The sequence below is a fragment of the Bombina bombina genome, chromosome 1 (assembly GCF_027579735.1).
Source record: "Bombina bombina isolate aBomBom1 chromosome 1, aBomBom1.pri, whole genome shotgun sequence".
Lineage (NCBI taxonomy): Eukaryota > Metazoa > Chordata > Amphibia > Anura > Bombinatoridae > Bombina > Bombina bombina.
In genome coordinates this window covers 1,275,180,495-1,275,198,171 of record NC_069499.1, presented here as the reverse complement: position 1 = coordinate 1,275,198,171, position 17,677 = coordinate 1,275,180,495, and the positions used below count along the sequence as shown (strand labels likewise).

General features: G+C 41.3%; 1 protein-coding gene across 1 annotated transcript in view; it reads right to left on the bottom strand.

The window, feature by feature from the left end:
* Positions 1-17,677, bottom strand: part of ZC3H18 (zinc finger CCCH-type containing 18) — a 589,339-nt gene that overhangs the window by 144,247 nt on the left and 427,415 nt on the right. Inside the window, exons 10-11 of the mRNA XM_053701306.1 lie at positions 5,969-6,244; positions 5,625-5,744 (exon numbers count right to left, since the gene is read on the bottom strand). Of these exons, the coding sequence (XP_053557281.1) occupies positions 5,625-5,744; positions 5,969-6,244 (396 nt within the window). The remainder of the gene's footprint in view (positions 1-5,624; positions 5,745-5,968; positions 6,245-17,677) is intronic.

Sequence of the window (17,677 nt, the reverse complement as noted above, 5' to 3'; positions counted from 1 at the left end):
GAGGCCTTCTGACCTTTCCTAGAACCGGAAAAGATAACAAATAGACTAGAAGTCTTTCGGAAATTCTTAGTAGCTTCAACATAATATTTCAAAGCTCTAACTACATCCAAAGAATGCAATGATCTCTCCTTAGAATTCTTAGGATTAGGACACAATGAAGTAACCACAATTTCTCTACTAATGTTGTTAGAATTCACAACCTTAGGTAAAAATTTAAAAGAAGTTCGCAACACCGCCTTATCCTGATGAAAAATCAGAAAAGGAGACTCACAAGAAAGAGCAGATAATTCAGAAACTCTTCTAGCAGAAGAGATGGCCAAAAGAAACAAAACTTTCCAAGAAAGTAATTTAATGTCCAGTGAATGCATAGGTTCAAACGGAGGAGCTTGAAGAGCCCCCAGAACCAAATTCAAACTCCAAGGAGGAGAAATTGACTTAATAACAGGTTTTATACGAACCAAAGCTTGTACAAAACAATGAATATCAGGAAGATTAGCAATCTTTCTGTGAAAAAGAACAGAAAGAGCAGGGATTTGTCCTTTCAAGGAACTTGCAGACAAACCTTTATCCAAACCATCCTGAAGAAACTGTAAAATTCTCGGAATTCTAAAAGAATGCCAGGAAAAATGATGAGAAAGACACCAAGAAATGTAAGTCTTCCAGACTCGATAATATATTTTTAAAGATATTAATTGAGATATTAATTGAGATATCTTTGTGTAATCCCTGCACCACTGGTTCAGCATACAGAGCTGAAGAGGTCGCATGTGAAAACGAGCAAAGGAGATCGCGTCCGATGCAGCAGTCATAAGACCTAGAATTTCCATGCATAAGGCTACCGAAGGGAATGATTGAGACTGAAGGTTTCGACAAGCTGAAATGAATTTTAGACGTCTCTTGTCCGTTAGTGACAGAGTCATGGACACTGAATCTATCTGGAAACCTAAAAAGGTTACCCTTGTCTGAGGAATCAATGAACTTTTCGGTAAATTGATCCTCCAACCATGATTTTGAAGAAACAATACAAGTCGATTCGTATGAGATTCTGCTAAATGTGAAGACTGAGCAAGTACCAAGATATCGTCCAAATAAGGAAATACCACAATACCCTGTTCTCTGATTACAGACAGAAGGGCACCGAGAACCTTTGTAAAAATCCTTGGAGCTGTTGCTAGGCCAAACGGCAGAGCCACAAACTGGTAATGCTTGTCTAGGAAAGAGAATCTCAGAAACTGAAAGTGATCTGGATGAATCGGAATATGCAGATATGCATCCTGTAAATCTATTGTGGACATATAATGCCCTTGCTGAACAAAAGGCAGGATAGTCCTTATAGTTACCATTTTTAATGTTGGTATCCTTACATAACGATTCAATATTTTTAAATCCAGAACTGGTCTGAAGGAATTCTCCTTCTTTGGTACAATGAAGAGATTTGAATAAAACCCCAGTCCCTGTTCCAGAACTGGAACTGGCATAATTACTCCAGCCAACTCTAGATCTGAAACACATTTCAGAAATGCTTGAGCCTTCGCTGGATTTACTGGGACACGGGAAAGAAAAAATCTTTTTGCAGGAGGCCTTATCTTGAAGCCAATTCTGTACCCTTCTGAAACAATGTTTTGAATCCAAAGATTGTGAATTGAATTGATCCAAATTTCTTTGAAAAATCGTAATCTGCCCCCTACCAGCTGGGCTGGAATGAGGGCCGCACCTTCATGTGGACTTTGGAGCTGGCTTTGGTTTTCTAAAAGGCTTGGCTTTATTCCAGACTGGAGATGGTTTCCAAACCGATACCGCAGGCTTTTGTTCCTTATTGTGACGAAAGGAACGAAAACGATTATTAGACCTAAATTTACCTTTAGATTTTTTATCCTGTGGTAAAAAAGTTCCTTTCCCTCCAGTAACAGTTGAGATAATAGAATCCAACTGTGAACCAAATAATTTATTACCCTGGAAAGAAAGGGAAAGCAAAGTTGACTTAGAAGACATATCAGCATTCCAAGTTTTAAGCCATAAAGCTCTTCTAGCTAAAATGGCTAGAGACATATACCTGATATCAACCCTAATGATATCAAAGATGGCATCACAAATAAAGTTATTAGCATGTTGAAGAAGATTAACAATGCTATGAGAATTATGATCTGTTACTTGTTGCGCTAAAGCTACTAACCAAAAAGTTGAAGCTGCAGCAACATCCGCTAAAGATATAGCAGGTCTAAGAAATTACCTGAACATAAGTAAGCTTTTCTTAGAAAGGATTCAATTTTCCTATCTAAAGGATCCTTAAAGTAAGTACTATCTGCCGTAGGAATAGTAGTACGTTTAGCAAGAGTAGAGATAGCCCCATCAACCTTAGGGATTTTGTCCCAAACTCTAATCTGTCAGATGGCACAGGATATAATTGCTTAAAACGTTTAGAAGGAGTAAATGAATTACCCAAATTATTCCATTCCCTGGAGATTACTTCAGAAATAGCATCAGGGACAGGAAAAACTTCTGGAATAACTACAGGAGATTTAAAAACCTTATTTAAACATTTAGATTTAGTATCAAGAGGACCAGAATCCTCTATTTCTAAATGACGCCACATCCGGAATGCCGACACTTTTGGCACAAAAAAACGTCAAAAATGACGCAACTTCCGGCGACACGTATGACGCCGGAAACCAAGAAAAAAAAGTTTGCGCCAAAAAAGTCTGCGCCAAGAATGACGCAATAAAATGAAGCATTTTCAGCCCCCGCGAGCCTAACAGCCCACAGGGAAAAAGTCAAATTTTAAGGTAAGAAAAAAATTGATTTATTCATATGCATTATCCCAAATATGAAACTGACTGTCTGAAATAAGGAATATTGAACATCCTGAATCAAGGCAAATAAATGTTTGAACACATATATTTAGAACTTTATATAAAAGTGCCCAACCATAGCTTAGAGTGTCACAGAAAATAAGACTTACTTACCCCAGGACACTCATCTACATGTAGTAGAAAGCCAAACCAGTACTGAAACGAGAATCAGTAGAGGTAATGGTATATATAAGAGTATATCGTCAATCTGAAAAGGGAGGTAAGAGATGAATCTCTACGACCGATAACAGAGAACCTATGAAATAGACCCCGTAGAAGGAGATCATTGAATTCAAATAGGCAATACTCTCTTCACATTCACTGCACGCTGAGAGGAAAACCGGGCTCCAACCTGCTGCGGAGCGCATATCAACGTAGAATCTAGCACAAACTTACTTCACTTTGTAAAACTGATTTGTGGGTGTGGTGAGGGGTGTATTTATAGGCATTTTGAGGTTTGGGAAACTTTGCCCCTCCTGGTAGGAATGTATATCCCATACATCACTAGCTCATGGACTCTTGCTAATTACATGAAAGAAAAGGCAAGAGGCATATAGGAATGGGGTTTTAAATAATTAAATTATTTTGCGCCAAGTATGACGCACAACGTAACTGAAAATTTTTTGGTGCTAACATCCGGAAATGACACACTCACGTCACTAACGACGCAACCTTGTGCAAGGAACTCAGCATCAACTAAGACACAGGAAATAACGAATTTGAGTCATCGGACGTACCTTTGCGCCAAAAAAATTCCCGTGCCAAAATTGACGCAATAAACTTTGGCATTTTGCACACTCGCGGGCCTAATTTTGCCCGCAAATTGAAAGAAAAAAGCAGTCAATTTGAAAAAAAGAATAATCCCCAGGTAAGAAAAATATTTCCTAAATATGTTTTTCCCTAAATATGAAACTGACAGTCTGCAAAAGGAAATACATAAACCTGACTCATGGCAAATATAAGTACAATACATATATTTAGAACTTTATATTAATGCATAAAGTGCCAAACCATAGCCGAGGTGTCTTAAGTAATAAACATACTTACCAAAAGGCACCCATCCACATATAGCAGAACCAGTACTGAAACGGTTATCTGTAGAGGTAATGGAATATGAGAGTATATTGTCGATCTGAAAAGTGAGGTAGGAGATGAATCTCTACGACCGATAACAGAGAACCTATGAAATAGATCTCCCATGAGGAAAACCATTGCATTCAATAGGTGATACTCCCTTCATATCCCTCTGACATTCACTGTACTCGGAGAGGAACCGGGCTTCAAAATGCTGAGAAGCGCATATCAACGTAGAAATCTTAGCACAAACTTACTTCACCACCTCCATAGGAGATATCACTCATACGTCCCCTCTAACAGCTCAAGACTAGCAGCGGCATAATTATGTTTGTGAAAGAGGAAGGAATGAATCATCGGGTTGGCCTATAGCATGTAAGTGCAGCATGAGAGACTCCACATCAGCGGTTGCAGGTCCGATTCTGATCTTGGATCGAGCGTGACTCTGCCAGTCCCTCCAACACTAGCTGCAATTTAATCAGCGGCAAACAGCAATAGCCTAGAAGTTCATATTAAAGACTCACCCAGAAGCGGCCTCTGTCATTAGGTAGTTCCAGTGTGCGAGGCTCCACTCTAGCGTTGCCGAGGAATCCCTCTGTCCCTTCTTCGAGCGTGTGTCTGTTCACGCCTCCAGCACACACTACACCTGCAAAGAGCTTCCGGCCGTGGGTGAGTATTATCCAACGTAGACAGCGGCATCATCAATTGGCCAATCCGGATCCTCCCTTTGCCGTACCAATCGGTAAACACAATGCTAGCTGTAACTTACTCCGAGGTATGCTGGTAATAGAAATGATGAGTAGCAGCAACAAAGATGACCAGCAAGCCTCAAGGCGTAAAGTTCTTTATTGGAAACACACAATAAAAAGCATAAAAGCTTAATCCCTTGTTGACAAGTGAAAGAAAGGTCCTACGCGTTTCGACAGCCCCCTGCCTTATTCATGGACATTCCATGAATAAGGCAGGGGGCTGCCGAAACGCGTAGGACCTTTCTTTCACTTGTCAACAAGGGATTAAGCTTTTATGCTTTTTATTGTGTGTTTCCAATAAAGAACTTTACTTTACGCCTTGAGGCTTGCTGGTCATCTTTGTTGCTGCTACCTCCATAGGAGGCAAAGTTTGTAAAAACTGAATTGTGGGTGTGGTGAGGGGTGTATTTATAGGCATTTTGAGGTTTGGGAAACTTCCTGGTAGGATTGTATATCCCATACGTCACTAGCTCATGGACTCTTGCCAATTAAATGAAAGAAATAAGCATTTTCAAGTCAGAAACATTTTAATAGTTGAGCAATATAATTTAATTCTAAAAATTGTGGGCTTTCCAATTCCTGTTAAAAAGTGGAAGTGCAGACTCCAGTCTTAACATTGCAGAGTTATTGGTTGCTTACTCTAGTGTCTCCTTTAGAAATGTCCCTAGTTAGGTCAGCAGAGGCTAAAAAAGATATATGCATATCATTCTCAGGCTAATATTTGCTTTACATACATATTTCTATCTAGTATTTATTTAGTTTCAATGTCCCTTAAAGGGATATGAAACCCATTTTTCTTCTTCTCATGATTCAGATAGAGCATGCAATTGATAATAGGAGTAAACTAGAAAGCTGATTAAAATTGCATTCTCTATCTGAATCATAAAAGAAAAAATGTGGGTTTCATATCCCTTTAAAAGGTAAAGGATATTCTATATTTTTCTGTTATTACCTGGAGCGGCTGCCTGAGAAAGAGCTGTGACGGGATGAGCGACTAGAGTAGGAGCTGTAAGACGAAGATCTAGAACGTGATGACCCAGAACCAGAGTATGAAGAAGAACGAGATGATGACCTAGGATATAAAACATCAGTGGAATATTATGTGTTTATTATTAGGTAATTGAAGAACAAAACAGAACAGCAGTATGGTTTAATATTCCAAGATATTCCTTAACACTGTTTTTGTTATTCACAGCCACCTGGGCTTCTCAAATAGTGTGTAAGGTTAAAGAAAAATGGGTTACACCTTTCAGAAAAAAAACATTATTGAAGAGTTTATACTGTTTCACCACTTACCCAGATGAATTGGACGCTGATGCAGAAGAACCAGAAGTGCGTCGCCGCCTCCTCCCTCTGCTTGGTGACCCAGAGATACCAAGTTTTTTTTTGGGGGACTTTGATCGACGCCAAGGATCCTTCCACTCATCTGCCCTTTTAATTGAGTTACCACCAGATGCAGCAGGTGTGGTCGTAGCAGGAGACAAAACCGCAGTGGCAGGGTTGCTTGCAGGTACTGCTGCTGCTGTTGCTGCTGTAGTGGAGGGTTCCTTCTTTGGTGCATCATTTGGCCGACTGTAACAATCAAAGATGTGGAAGTTAAACGAAAACTATTTTATCCATTTTAAAGTCTACTACATTCTACTTAGATTTTCTTGCACAATCTGACAGTGGCTTGATATTTAATTTTATGTTTTGTTAAATGATCATAACATATTGATAAGAGTGTCTCGTATCCCTAGAAAATACTCACCAAAATAACTTTGCCCCCAAGGGCAGATGGAAAGAACTAGTCTCCTCTTAAATACATAAAGATCATTCCCCATTGCCAACACATTTTAGCTTGGACATTTAAAAGATGTCAAAACAAAAAGGGATGGGAAAATTCGGACTACAGAAAAGGGATATGAGCCAATATATAGAAATTACTGGGTATTTAATTAAATGTGTTTATTTTGCCTCACCCTAGAGCAATACTGATAGCATGACTATCAAAACAGCGTAGACCAGAGATGTCAAACTTATTTAAGTCGCAGGCCATTTTCCATACAAGTGCAACTCACACGGGTCACACATTGCTATGTTTGTTGTTTGTGAATTGTATTGAGTGTCTTTTAATGTTATTTTCTTTGGCAACACTTATTGATTCTTTGCAAATAACGCCAGTTTGACACCCCTGGTTTAGACAAAAAAGTAGGTAAAAATAGAAACAAGTTACTGCAAAACAAAAACATAATTTATGCTTAGTCGATAAACTAATTTCTTTCATAGTGGTGAGAGTCCACAATCCAATGCTACTGAAAATGACTCTTCCCTGTCACTAGGACGAGGCAAAGATTCCCCAAACCCCAAGAGTTCTATAGAACCCCTCCCATCTCACTGGTAAGCTAGTCTGATGTATAGCCAAGGAAAAAAGATAGAGAAAGAAATGAGGAAAATAAATGGAGAAAAAAAAAAAAAAAAAAAGTGTGCTCAAAAAAAAATAAACCAACACCAAAAAAACAGGGTAGTGTCTTGTGGACTCTCACCACCATGAATGAAATAAACAATCAGGTAAGGCATAAAACATAATTTATGCTTACCTGATAAATTTATTTCTCTTGTGATGTATCAAGTCCACGGATTCATCCTTACTTGTGGGATATTCTCCTTCCCTACAGGAAGTGGCAGACAGAGCACCCACAGCAGAGCTGTCTATATAGCTCCTCCCTTAGCTCCACCCCCCAGGCATTCGACCGAAGGCTAGGAAGAAAAAGGAGAAACTATACGGTGCAGTGATGACTGAAAGTTTTAAAAATAAAAATATATATATGCCTGTCGTAATAAACAGGGCGGGCCGTGGACTCGATACATCACAAGAGAAATAAATTTATCAGGTAAGCATAAATTATGTTTTCTCTTGTAAGATGTATCGAGTCCACGGATTCATCCTTACTTGTGGGATACCAATACCAAAGCTTTAGGACACGGATGAAGGGAGGGACAAGACAGGGACCTTAAACTGAAGGCACCACTGTTGTAGAACCTTTCTCCCAAAAATAGCCTCCAAAGAAGCAAAAGTATCGAATTTGGAAAATTTGGAAAAAGTATGAAGCGAAGACCAAGTCGCCGCCTTACAAATCTGTTCAACAGAAGCCTCATTTTTAAAAGCCCATGTGGAAGCCACAGCTCTAGTAGAATGAGCAGAAATTTTTTCAGAAGGCTGCTGTACAGCAGTCTCATAGGCCAAACGGATGATGCTTTTCAGCCAAAAGGAAAGAGAGGTAGCCGTAGCCTTTTGGCCTCTCCACTTTCCAGAATAAACAACAAACAATGAAGATGTTTGACGGAAATCTTTGGTTGCTTGTAAGTAGAACTTTAAAGCACGAACCACATCAAGATTGTGCAACAGACGTTCCTTCGTTGATGAAGGATTAGGACACAGTGAAGGAACAACAATCTCTTGATTGATATTCTTATTAGAAACAACCTTAGGAAGAAACCCAGGTTTGGTACGCAAAACCACCTTATCTGCATGGAAAATAAGATAAGGTGAATCACACTGTAGAGCAGATAGCTCAGAAACTCTTTGAGCCGAAGAGATAGCAACTAAAAACAAAACTTTCCAAGATAGAAGCTTAATATCTATGAAATGCATAAGTTCAAACGGAACCCCTTGAAGAACTCGAAGAACTAAGTTTAGGCTCCAAGGCGGAGCAACAGGCCTAAATACAGGCTTAATTCTGACCAAAGCCTGACTAAAATGTCTGGGACATCTGCCAGACGTTTGTGTAGTAGAATAGACAAAGAAGATATTTGCCCTTTAAGAGAACTAGCTGATAATCCCTTCTCCAAACCCTCTTGGAGAAAAGACAATATTCTAGGAATCCTAATCTTACTCCACGAGTAACCTTTGGATTCACACCAATAAAGATATTTGCACCAAATCTTATGATAGATCTTCCTGGTGACAGGTTTTCTAGCCTGAATCAGGGTATCAATGACCGACTCAGAGAACCCACGCTTAGATAGAATTAGGCATTCAATCTCCAAGCAGTCAGACACAGAGAAACTAGATTTTTAGTCACCACATAGCTCTTTGCCCTTCCTAGCAGTTAAGCAGGCAGAGAGAATGACTGGGGGGTGGAGCTAAGGGAGGATCTATATAGACAGCTTTGATGTGGGTGCTCTCTCTGCCACTTCCTGTAGGGAAGGAAAATATCCCACAAGTAAGGATGAATCCATGGACTCGATACATCTTACAAGAGAAATTATGTTTTATTTTATACAGGTGGTGAGAGTACACAATCCATTACCCCTGGGAAACAAATACCCAAGCTGTGGAGTCCATGAGTAATGAGAAATAAAGGCGGGATGAAATGAAAATATTTTTTTCACAGAGAAAACAGAATTTATGCTTACCTGATAAATTACATTCTTCAACGGTGTGTCCGGTCCACGGCGTCATCCTTACTTGTGGGATATTCTCTTCCCCAACAGGAAATGGCAAAGAGTCCCAGCAAAGCTGGCCATATAGTCCCTCCTAGGCTCCGCCCACCCCAGTCATTCGACCGACGGACAGGAGGAAATATATATATAGGAGAAACCATATGGTACTGTGGTGACTGTAGTTAGAGAAAATAATTCATCAGACCTGATTAAAAAACCAGGGCGGGCCGTGGACCGGACACACCGTTGGAGAAAGTAATTTATCAGGTAAGCATAAATTCTGTTTTCTCCAACATTGGTGTGTCCGGTTCACGGCGTCATCCTTACTTGTGGGAACCAATACCAAAGCTTTAGGACACGGATGAAGGGAGGGAGCAAATCAGGTTACCTAAACGGAAGGCACCACAGCTTGCAAAACCTTTCTCCCAAAAATAGCCTCCGAAGAAGCAAAAGTATCAAATTTGTAAAATTTGGCAAAAATGACGCCTTCTAGAAGCTTTTTCAGTGATTTTTAGATCCTCACACATGCATCTGCATGCCCTGCTCTCAAAAAACAACTGCGCAGTAATGGCGCGAAAATGAGGCTCAGTCTATAACTAGAAAGGCCCCCTGACTGAAAAAGGTGTCTAACACAGTGCCTGCCGTTTTATAAACGTTCCCCAAGATTATAAATGCCAATTGTTAGCCTAAATCTGAATAATATGCCCAAATAAAGCAATCGATTTAGCCCATAAAAATGTCTACCAGTTTTTTAGCCCATATTAAGCCCTTTATTCTGTTTGTTTGACTAAGAAAATGGCTTACCGGTCCCCATGAGGGGAAATGACAGCCTTCCAGCATTACACAGTCTTGTTAGAAATATGGCTAGTCAAACCTTAAGCAGAAAAGTCTGCTAACTGTTTCCCCCAACTGAAGTTACTTCATCTCAACAGTCCTATGTGGAAACAGCAATCGATTTTAGTTACTGTCTGCTAAAATCATCTTCCTCTCACAAACAGAAATCTTCATGCTTTTCTGTTTCAGAGTAAATAGTACATACCAGCACTATTTTAAAATAACAAACACTTGATAGAAGAATAAAAACAGAATTTATGTTTACCTGATAAATTACTTTCTCCAACGGTGTGTCCGGTCCACGGCGTCATCCTTACTTGTGGGATATTCTCTTCCCCAACAGGAAATGGCAAAGAGCCCAGCAAAGCTGGTCACATGATCCCTCCTAGGCTCCGCCTTCCCCAGTCATTCGACCGACGTAAAGGAGGAATATTTGCATAGGAGAAATCATATGATACCGTGGTGACTGTAGCTAGAGAAAATAAATCATCAGACCTGATTAAAAAACCAGGGCGGGCCGTGGACCGGACACACCGTTGGAGAAAGTAATTTATCAGGTAAACATAAATTCTGTTTTCTCCAACATAGGTGTGTCCGGTCCACGGCGTCATCCTTACTTGTGGGAACCAATACCAAAGCTTTAGGACACGGATGATGGGAGGGTGCAAATCAGGTCACCTAGATGGAAGGCACCACGGCTTGCAAAACCTTTCTCCCAAAAATAGCCTCAGAAGAAGCAAAAGTATCAAATTTGTAAAATTTGGTAAAAGTGTGCAGTGAAGACCAAGTCGCTGCCTTACATATCTGATCAACAGAAGCCTCGTTCTTGAAGGCCCATGTGGAAGCCACAGCCCTAGTGGAATGAGCTGTGATTCTTTCAGGAGGCTGCCGTCCGGCAGTCTCATAAGCCAATCGGATGATGCTTTTAAGCCAAAAAGAGAGAGAGGTAGAAGTTGCTTTTTGACCTCTCCTTTTACCAGAATAAACAACAAACAAGGAAGATGTTTGTCTGAAATCCTTTGTAGCCTCTAAATAGAATTTTAGAGCACGAACTACATCCAAATTGTGCAACAAACGTTCCTTCTTTGAAACTGGATTCGGACACAAAGAAGGCACGACTATCTCCTGGTTAATATTTTTGTTGGAAACAACTTTCGGAAGAAAACCAGGTTTAGTACGCAAAACCACCTTATCTGCATGGAACACCAGATAAGGAGGAGAACACTGCAGAGCAGATAACTCTGAAACTCTTCTAGCAGAAGAAATTGCAACCAAAAACAAAACTTTCCAAGATAATAACTTGATATCAACGGAATGTAGGGGTTCAAACGGAACCCCCTGAAGAACTGAAAGAACTAAATTGAGAATCCAAGGAGGAGTCAAAGGTTTGTAAACAGGCTTGATTCTAACCAGAGCCTGAACAAAAGCTTGAACATCTGGCACAGCCGCCAGCTTTTTGTGAAGTAAAACAGATAAAGCAGAAATCTGTCCCTTCAAAGAACTTGCAGATAATCCTTTCTCCAAACCTTCTTGAAGAAAGGATAGAATCTTAGGAATTTTTATCTTGTTCCATGGGAATCCTTTAGATTCACACCAACAGATATATTTTTTCCATATTTTATGGTAGATTTTTCTAGTTACAGGCTTTCTAGCCTGAATCAGAGTATCTATTACAGAATCTGAGAACCCTCGCTTTGATAAAATCAAGCGTTCAATCTCCAAGCAGTCAGTTGGAGTGAGGCCAGATTCGGATGTTCGAACGGACCTTGAACAAGAAGGTCCTGTCTCAAAGGTAGCTTCCATGGTGGAGCCGATGACATATTCACCAGATCTGCATACCAAGTCCTGCGTGGCCACGCAGGAGCTATCAAGATCACCGATACCCTCTCCTGTTTGATCCTGGCTACCAGCCTGGGAATGAGAGGAAACGGTGGGAACACATAAGCTAGGTTGAAGCTCCAAGGTGCTACTAGTGCATCCACTAGAGTCGCCTTGGGATCCCTGGATCTGGACCCGTAGCAAGGAACCTTGAAGTTCTGACGAGACGCCATCAGATCCATGTCTGGAATGCCCCACAATTGAATTATTTGGGCAAAGATTTCCGGATGGAGTTCCCACTCCCCCGGATGAAATGTCTGACGACTCAGAAAATCCGCTTCCCAATTTTCCACTCCTGGGATGTGGATTGCAGACAAGTGGCAGGAGTGAGTCTCCGCCCATTGAATTATTTTGGTCACTTCTTCCATTGCCAGGGAACTCCTTGTTCCCCCCTGATGGTTGATATACGCAACAGTCGTCATGTTGTCTGATTGAAACCGTATGAATTTGGCCTTTGCTAGCTGAGGCCAAGCCTTGAGAGCATTGAATATCGCTCTCAGTTCCAGAATATTTATCGGGAGAAAAGATTCTTCCCGAGACCAAAGACCCTGAGCTTTCAGGGGTTCCCAGACCGCGCCCCAGCCCACCAGACTGGCGTCGGTCGTGACAATGACCCACTCTGGTCTGCGGAAGCTCATCCCTTGTGACAGGTTGTCCAGGGTCAGCCACCAACGGAGTGAATCTCTGGTCCTCTGATCTACTTGTATCGTCGGAGACAAGTCTGTATAATCCCCATTCCACTGACTGAGCATGCACAGTTGTAACGGTCTTAGATGAATTCGCGCAAAAGGAACTATGTCCATTGCCGCGACCATCAAACCTATTACTTCCATGCACTGCGCTATGGAAGGAAGAAGAACAGAATGAAGTACTTGACAAGAGCTTAGAAGTTTTGATTTTCTGGCCTCTGTCAGAAAAATCCTCATTTCTAAGGAGTCTATTATTGTTCCCAAGAAGGGAACTCTTATTGACGGAGATAGAGAACTTTTTTCTACGTTCACTTTCCGCCCGTGAGATCTGAGAAAGGCCAGGACAATGTCCGTATGAGCCTTTGCTTGTGGTAGAGACGACGCTTGAATCAGTATGTCGTCCAAGTAAGGTACTACTGCAATGCCCCTTCGTCTTAGCACCGCTAGAAGGGACCCTAGTACCTTTGTGAAAATTCTTGGAGCAGTGGCTAATCCGAATGGAAGTGCCACAAACTGGTAATGCTTGTCCAGAAAGGCGAACCTTAGGAACCGATGATGTTCCTTGTGGATAGGAATATGTAGATACGCATCCTTTAAATCCACCGTGGTCATGAATTGACCTTCCTGGATGGTAGGAAGAATTGTCCGAATGGTTTCCATTTTGAACGATGGAACCTTGAGAAATTTGTTTAGGATCTTGAGATCTAAGATTGGTCTGAATGTTCCCTCTTTTTTGGGAACTATGAACAGATTGGAGTAGAATCCCATCCCTTGTTCTCCTAATGGAACAGGATGAATCACTCCCATTTTTAACAGGTCTTCTACACAATGTAAGAATGCCTGTCTTTTTATGTGGTCTGAAGACAATTGAGACCTGTGGAACCTTCCCCTTGGGGGTAGCTCCTTGAATTCCAGAAGATAACCTTGGGAGACTATTTCTAGCGCCCAAGGATCCAGAACATCTCTTGCCCAAGCCTGAGCGAAGAGAGAAAGTCTGCCCCCCACCAGATCCGGTCCCGGATCGGGGGCCAACATCTCATGCTGTCTTGGTAGCAGTGGCAGGTTTCTTGGCCTGCTTACCTTTGTTCCAGCCTTGCATTGGCCTCCAGGCTGGCTTGGTTTGAGAAGTATTACCCTCTTGCTTAGAGGATGTAGAACTTGAGGCTGGTCCGTTTCTGCGAAAGGGACGAAAATTTGGTTTAATTTTAGCCTTAAAAGACCTATCCTGAGGAAGGGCGTGGCCCTTACCCCCAGTGATATCTGAAATAATCTCTTTCAAGTCAGAGCCAAACAGCGTTTTCCCCTTGAAAGGTATGTTAAGTAATTTGTTCTTGGAGGACGCATCCGCTGACCAAGACTTTAGCCAAAGCGCTCTGCGCGCCACAATAGCAAACCCTGAATTTTTCGCCGCTAATCTAGCTAATTGCAAAGTGGCGTCTAAGGTAAAAGAGTTAGCCAACTTAAGTGCTTGAACTCTGCCCATAACCTCCTCATAAGAGGATGCTTGATTGAGCGACTTTTCTAGTTCCTCGAACCAGAAACACGCTGCTGTAGTGACAGGAACAATGCATGAAATTGGTTGTAGAAGGTAACCTTGCTGAACAAACATCTTTTTAAGCAAACCCTCTAATTTTTTGTCCATAGGATCTTTAAAAGCACAACTATCTTCTATAGGGATAGTGGTGCGTTTATTTAGAGTAGAAACCGCCCCCTCGACCTTGGGGACTGTCTGCCATAAGTCCTTCCTGGGGTTGACCATAGGAAATAATTTCTTAAATATAGGGGGAGGGACAAAAGGTATGCCGGGCCTTTCCCATTCTTTATTTACAATGTCCGCCACCCGCTTGGGTATAGGAAAAGCTTCGGGGGGCACCGGGACCTCTAGGAACCTGTCCATTTTACATAATTTCTCTGGAATGACCAAATTGTCACAATCATCCAGAGTAGATAACACCTCCTTAAGCAGAGCGCGGAGATGTTCCAATTTAAATTTAAATGTAATAACATCAGATTCAGCTTGCTGAGAAATTTTTCCTGAATCTGAAATTTCTCCCTCAGACAAAACCTCCCTAGCCCCTTCAGACTGGTGTAAGGGCATGTCAGAACCATTATCATCAGCGTCCTCATGCTCTTCAGTATCTAAAACAGAGCAGTCGCGCTTTCGCTGATAAGTGGGCATTTTGGCTAAAATGTTTTTAATAGAATTATCCATTACAGCCGTTAATTGTTGCATAGTAAGGAGGATTGGCGCACTAGATGTACTAGGGGCCTCCTGAGTGGGCAAGACTGGTGTAGACATAGAAGGGGATGATGCAGTACCATGCTTACTCCCCTCACTTAAGGAATCGTTTTGGGCAACATTATTATCAGTGGTATCATTGTCCCTACTTTCTTTGTCACATTTATCACATATATTTAAATGGATAGGAACCTTGGCTTCCGAACATACAGAACATCGTCTATCTGATAGTTCAGACATGTTAATAGGCATAAACTTGGTAACAAAGCACAAAAAACGTTTTAAAATAAAACCGTTAATGTCTCTTTAAATTTTAAACTGAACACACTTTTTTACTGAATATACGCAAAAGTATGAAGGAAATGTTCAAAATTCACCAAAATTTCACCACAGTGTCATAAAGCCTTAAAAGTATTGCACACCAAATTTGAAAGCTTTAACTCTTAAAATAACGGAACCGGAGCCGTTTTTACATTTAACCCCTATACAGTCCCTGGTATCTGCTTTGCTGAGACCCAACCAAGCCCAGAGGGGAATACGATACCAAATGACGCCTTCAATAAGCTTTTTCAGTGGATCTGAGCACCTCACACATGCATCTGCATGCCTTGCTTCTCAAAAACAACTGCGCATTAGTGGCGCGAAAATGAGGCTCTGCCTATGACTAGAAAAGGCCCCCAGTGAAAAAGGTGTCCAATACAGTGCCTGTCCGTTTTTTTAACAATTTGCTAAGATTAAAATAACTCTCCTAAGTTATAAACCATTAAACATGCTTATATAGTAATCGTTTTGGCCCAGAAAAATGTCTACCAGTCTTTAAAGCCCTTGTGAAGCCCTTGTATTCTTATATTGAAAATTAAGAAAATGGCTTACCGGATCCCATAGGGAAAATGACAGCTTCCAGCATTACCAAGTCTTGTTAGAAATGTGTCATACCTCAAGCAGCCAAAGTCTGCTCACTGTTTCCCCCAACTGAAGTTAATTCCTCTCAACAGTCCTGTGTGGAAACAGCCATCGATTTTAGTAACGGTTGCTAAAATCATTTTCCTCTTACAAACAGAAATCTTCATCTCTTTTCTGTTTCAGAGTAAATAGTACATACCAGCACTATTTTAAAATAACAAACTCTTGATTGAAGAATAAAAACTACATTTAAACACCAAAAAACTCTGAGCCATCTCCGTGGAGATGTTGCCTGTGCAACGGCAAAGAGAATGACTGGGGAAGGCGGAGCCTAGGAGGGATCATGTGACCAGCTTTGCTGGGCTCTTTGCCATTTCCTGTTGGGGAAGAGAATATCCCACAAGTAAGGATGACGCCGTGGACCGGACACACCTATGTTGGAGAAAACTACATTTAAACACCAAAAAACTCTTAACCATCTCCGTGGAGATGTTGCCTGTGCAACGGCAAAGAGAATGACTGGGGTGGGCGGAGCCTAGGAGGGACTATATGGCCAGCTTTGCTGGGACTCTTTGCCATTTCCTGTTGGGGAAGAGAATATCCCACAAGTAAGGATGACGCCGTGGACCGGACAGACCAATGTTGGAGAAACTAAATCTACAACCCCCAATAGAAACTAGGGATGCACCAATACTAGTATCGGTGCCGATACTGAGCATTTGCACAAGTACTCATACAAAATGCTCCGATACCTCTACCGATACTTTTAGAGCCACGTTGAGGGAAGTGGCGCGAGGGAGCTTCTGCCCTTACTTCTGCCTTAGTGTAGCCACGCTAACACATGGAGGTTTGAAGTAAGCTGATCTATAATGGTGATCACTATATGCATAACATTGTGTCACAGCAAAAATTGGGCATAATTGTCGTCCCAGTCTAATTTAAACAAATGTGTGCTTGTTTCATATTCAATGCAATTGCATATTTATATCCGTGTCAGTGATAAGATTTTTGGCAGCAAGTTATTTTCACAACGATACATACGTTTTTTCATACATGTCAAAATATGGCACAAGCTAATAAAGGAGACTTTAACTAAGTGTGTTAATCTGCCTGTTAAAAAATATTTTTACCTCCAACATGTCTCTCTCTTGGAGCAGTTACTCTTTTTAAGAGCAAATTCATTTCTCATGATCCTATAAATGTTCTTTTTTGAAAACCTTCTGGCTTTCAAAGGGAACACCTACCCTTACAAAAACTGGTAAAAACATAATTTATGCTTACCTGATAAATTCCTTTCTTCTGTAGTGTGATCAGTCCACGGGTCATCATTACTTCTGGGATATTACTCCTCCCCAACAGGAAGTGCAAGAGGATTCACCCAGCAGAGCTGCATATAGCTCCTCCCCTCTACGTCACTCCCAGTCATTCGACCAAGGACCAACGAGAAAGGAAAAGCCAAGGGTGAAGTGGTGACTGGAGTATAAATTAAAAAATATTTACCTGCCTTAAAAACAGGGCGGGCCGTGGACTGATCACACTACAGAAGAAAGGAATTTATCAGGTAAGCATAAATTATGTTTTCTTCTGTTAAGTGTGATCAGTCCACGGGTCATCATTACTTCTGGGATACCAATACCAAAGCAAAAGTACACGGATGACGGGAGGGATAGGCAGGCTCTTTATACAGAAGGAACCACTGCCTGAAGAACCTTTCTCCCAAAAATAGCCTCCGATGAAGCAAAAGTGTCAAATTTGTAAAATTTGGAAAAAGTATGAAGCGAAGACCAAGTTGCAGCCTTGCAAATCTGTTCAACAGAGGCCTCATTCTTGAAGGCCCAAGTGGAAGCCACAGCTCTAGTAGAATGAGCTGTAATTCTTTCAGGAGGCTGCTGTCCAGCAGTCTCATAAGCTAAACGAATTATGCTACGAAGCCAAAAAGAAAGAGAGGTAGCGGAAGCTTTTTGACCTCTCCTCTGCCCAGAGTAAATGACAAACAGAGAAGACGTTTGTCGAAATTCCTTAGTTGCCTGTAAGGGA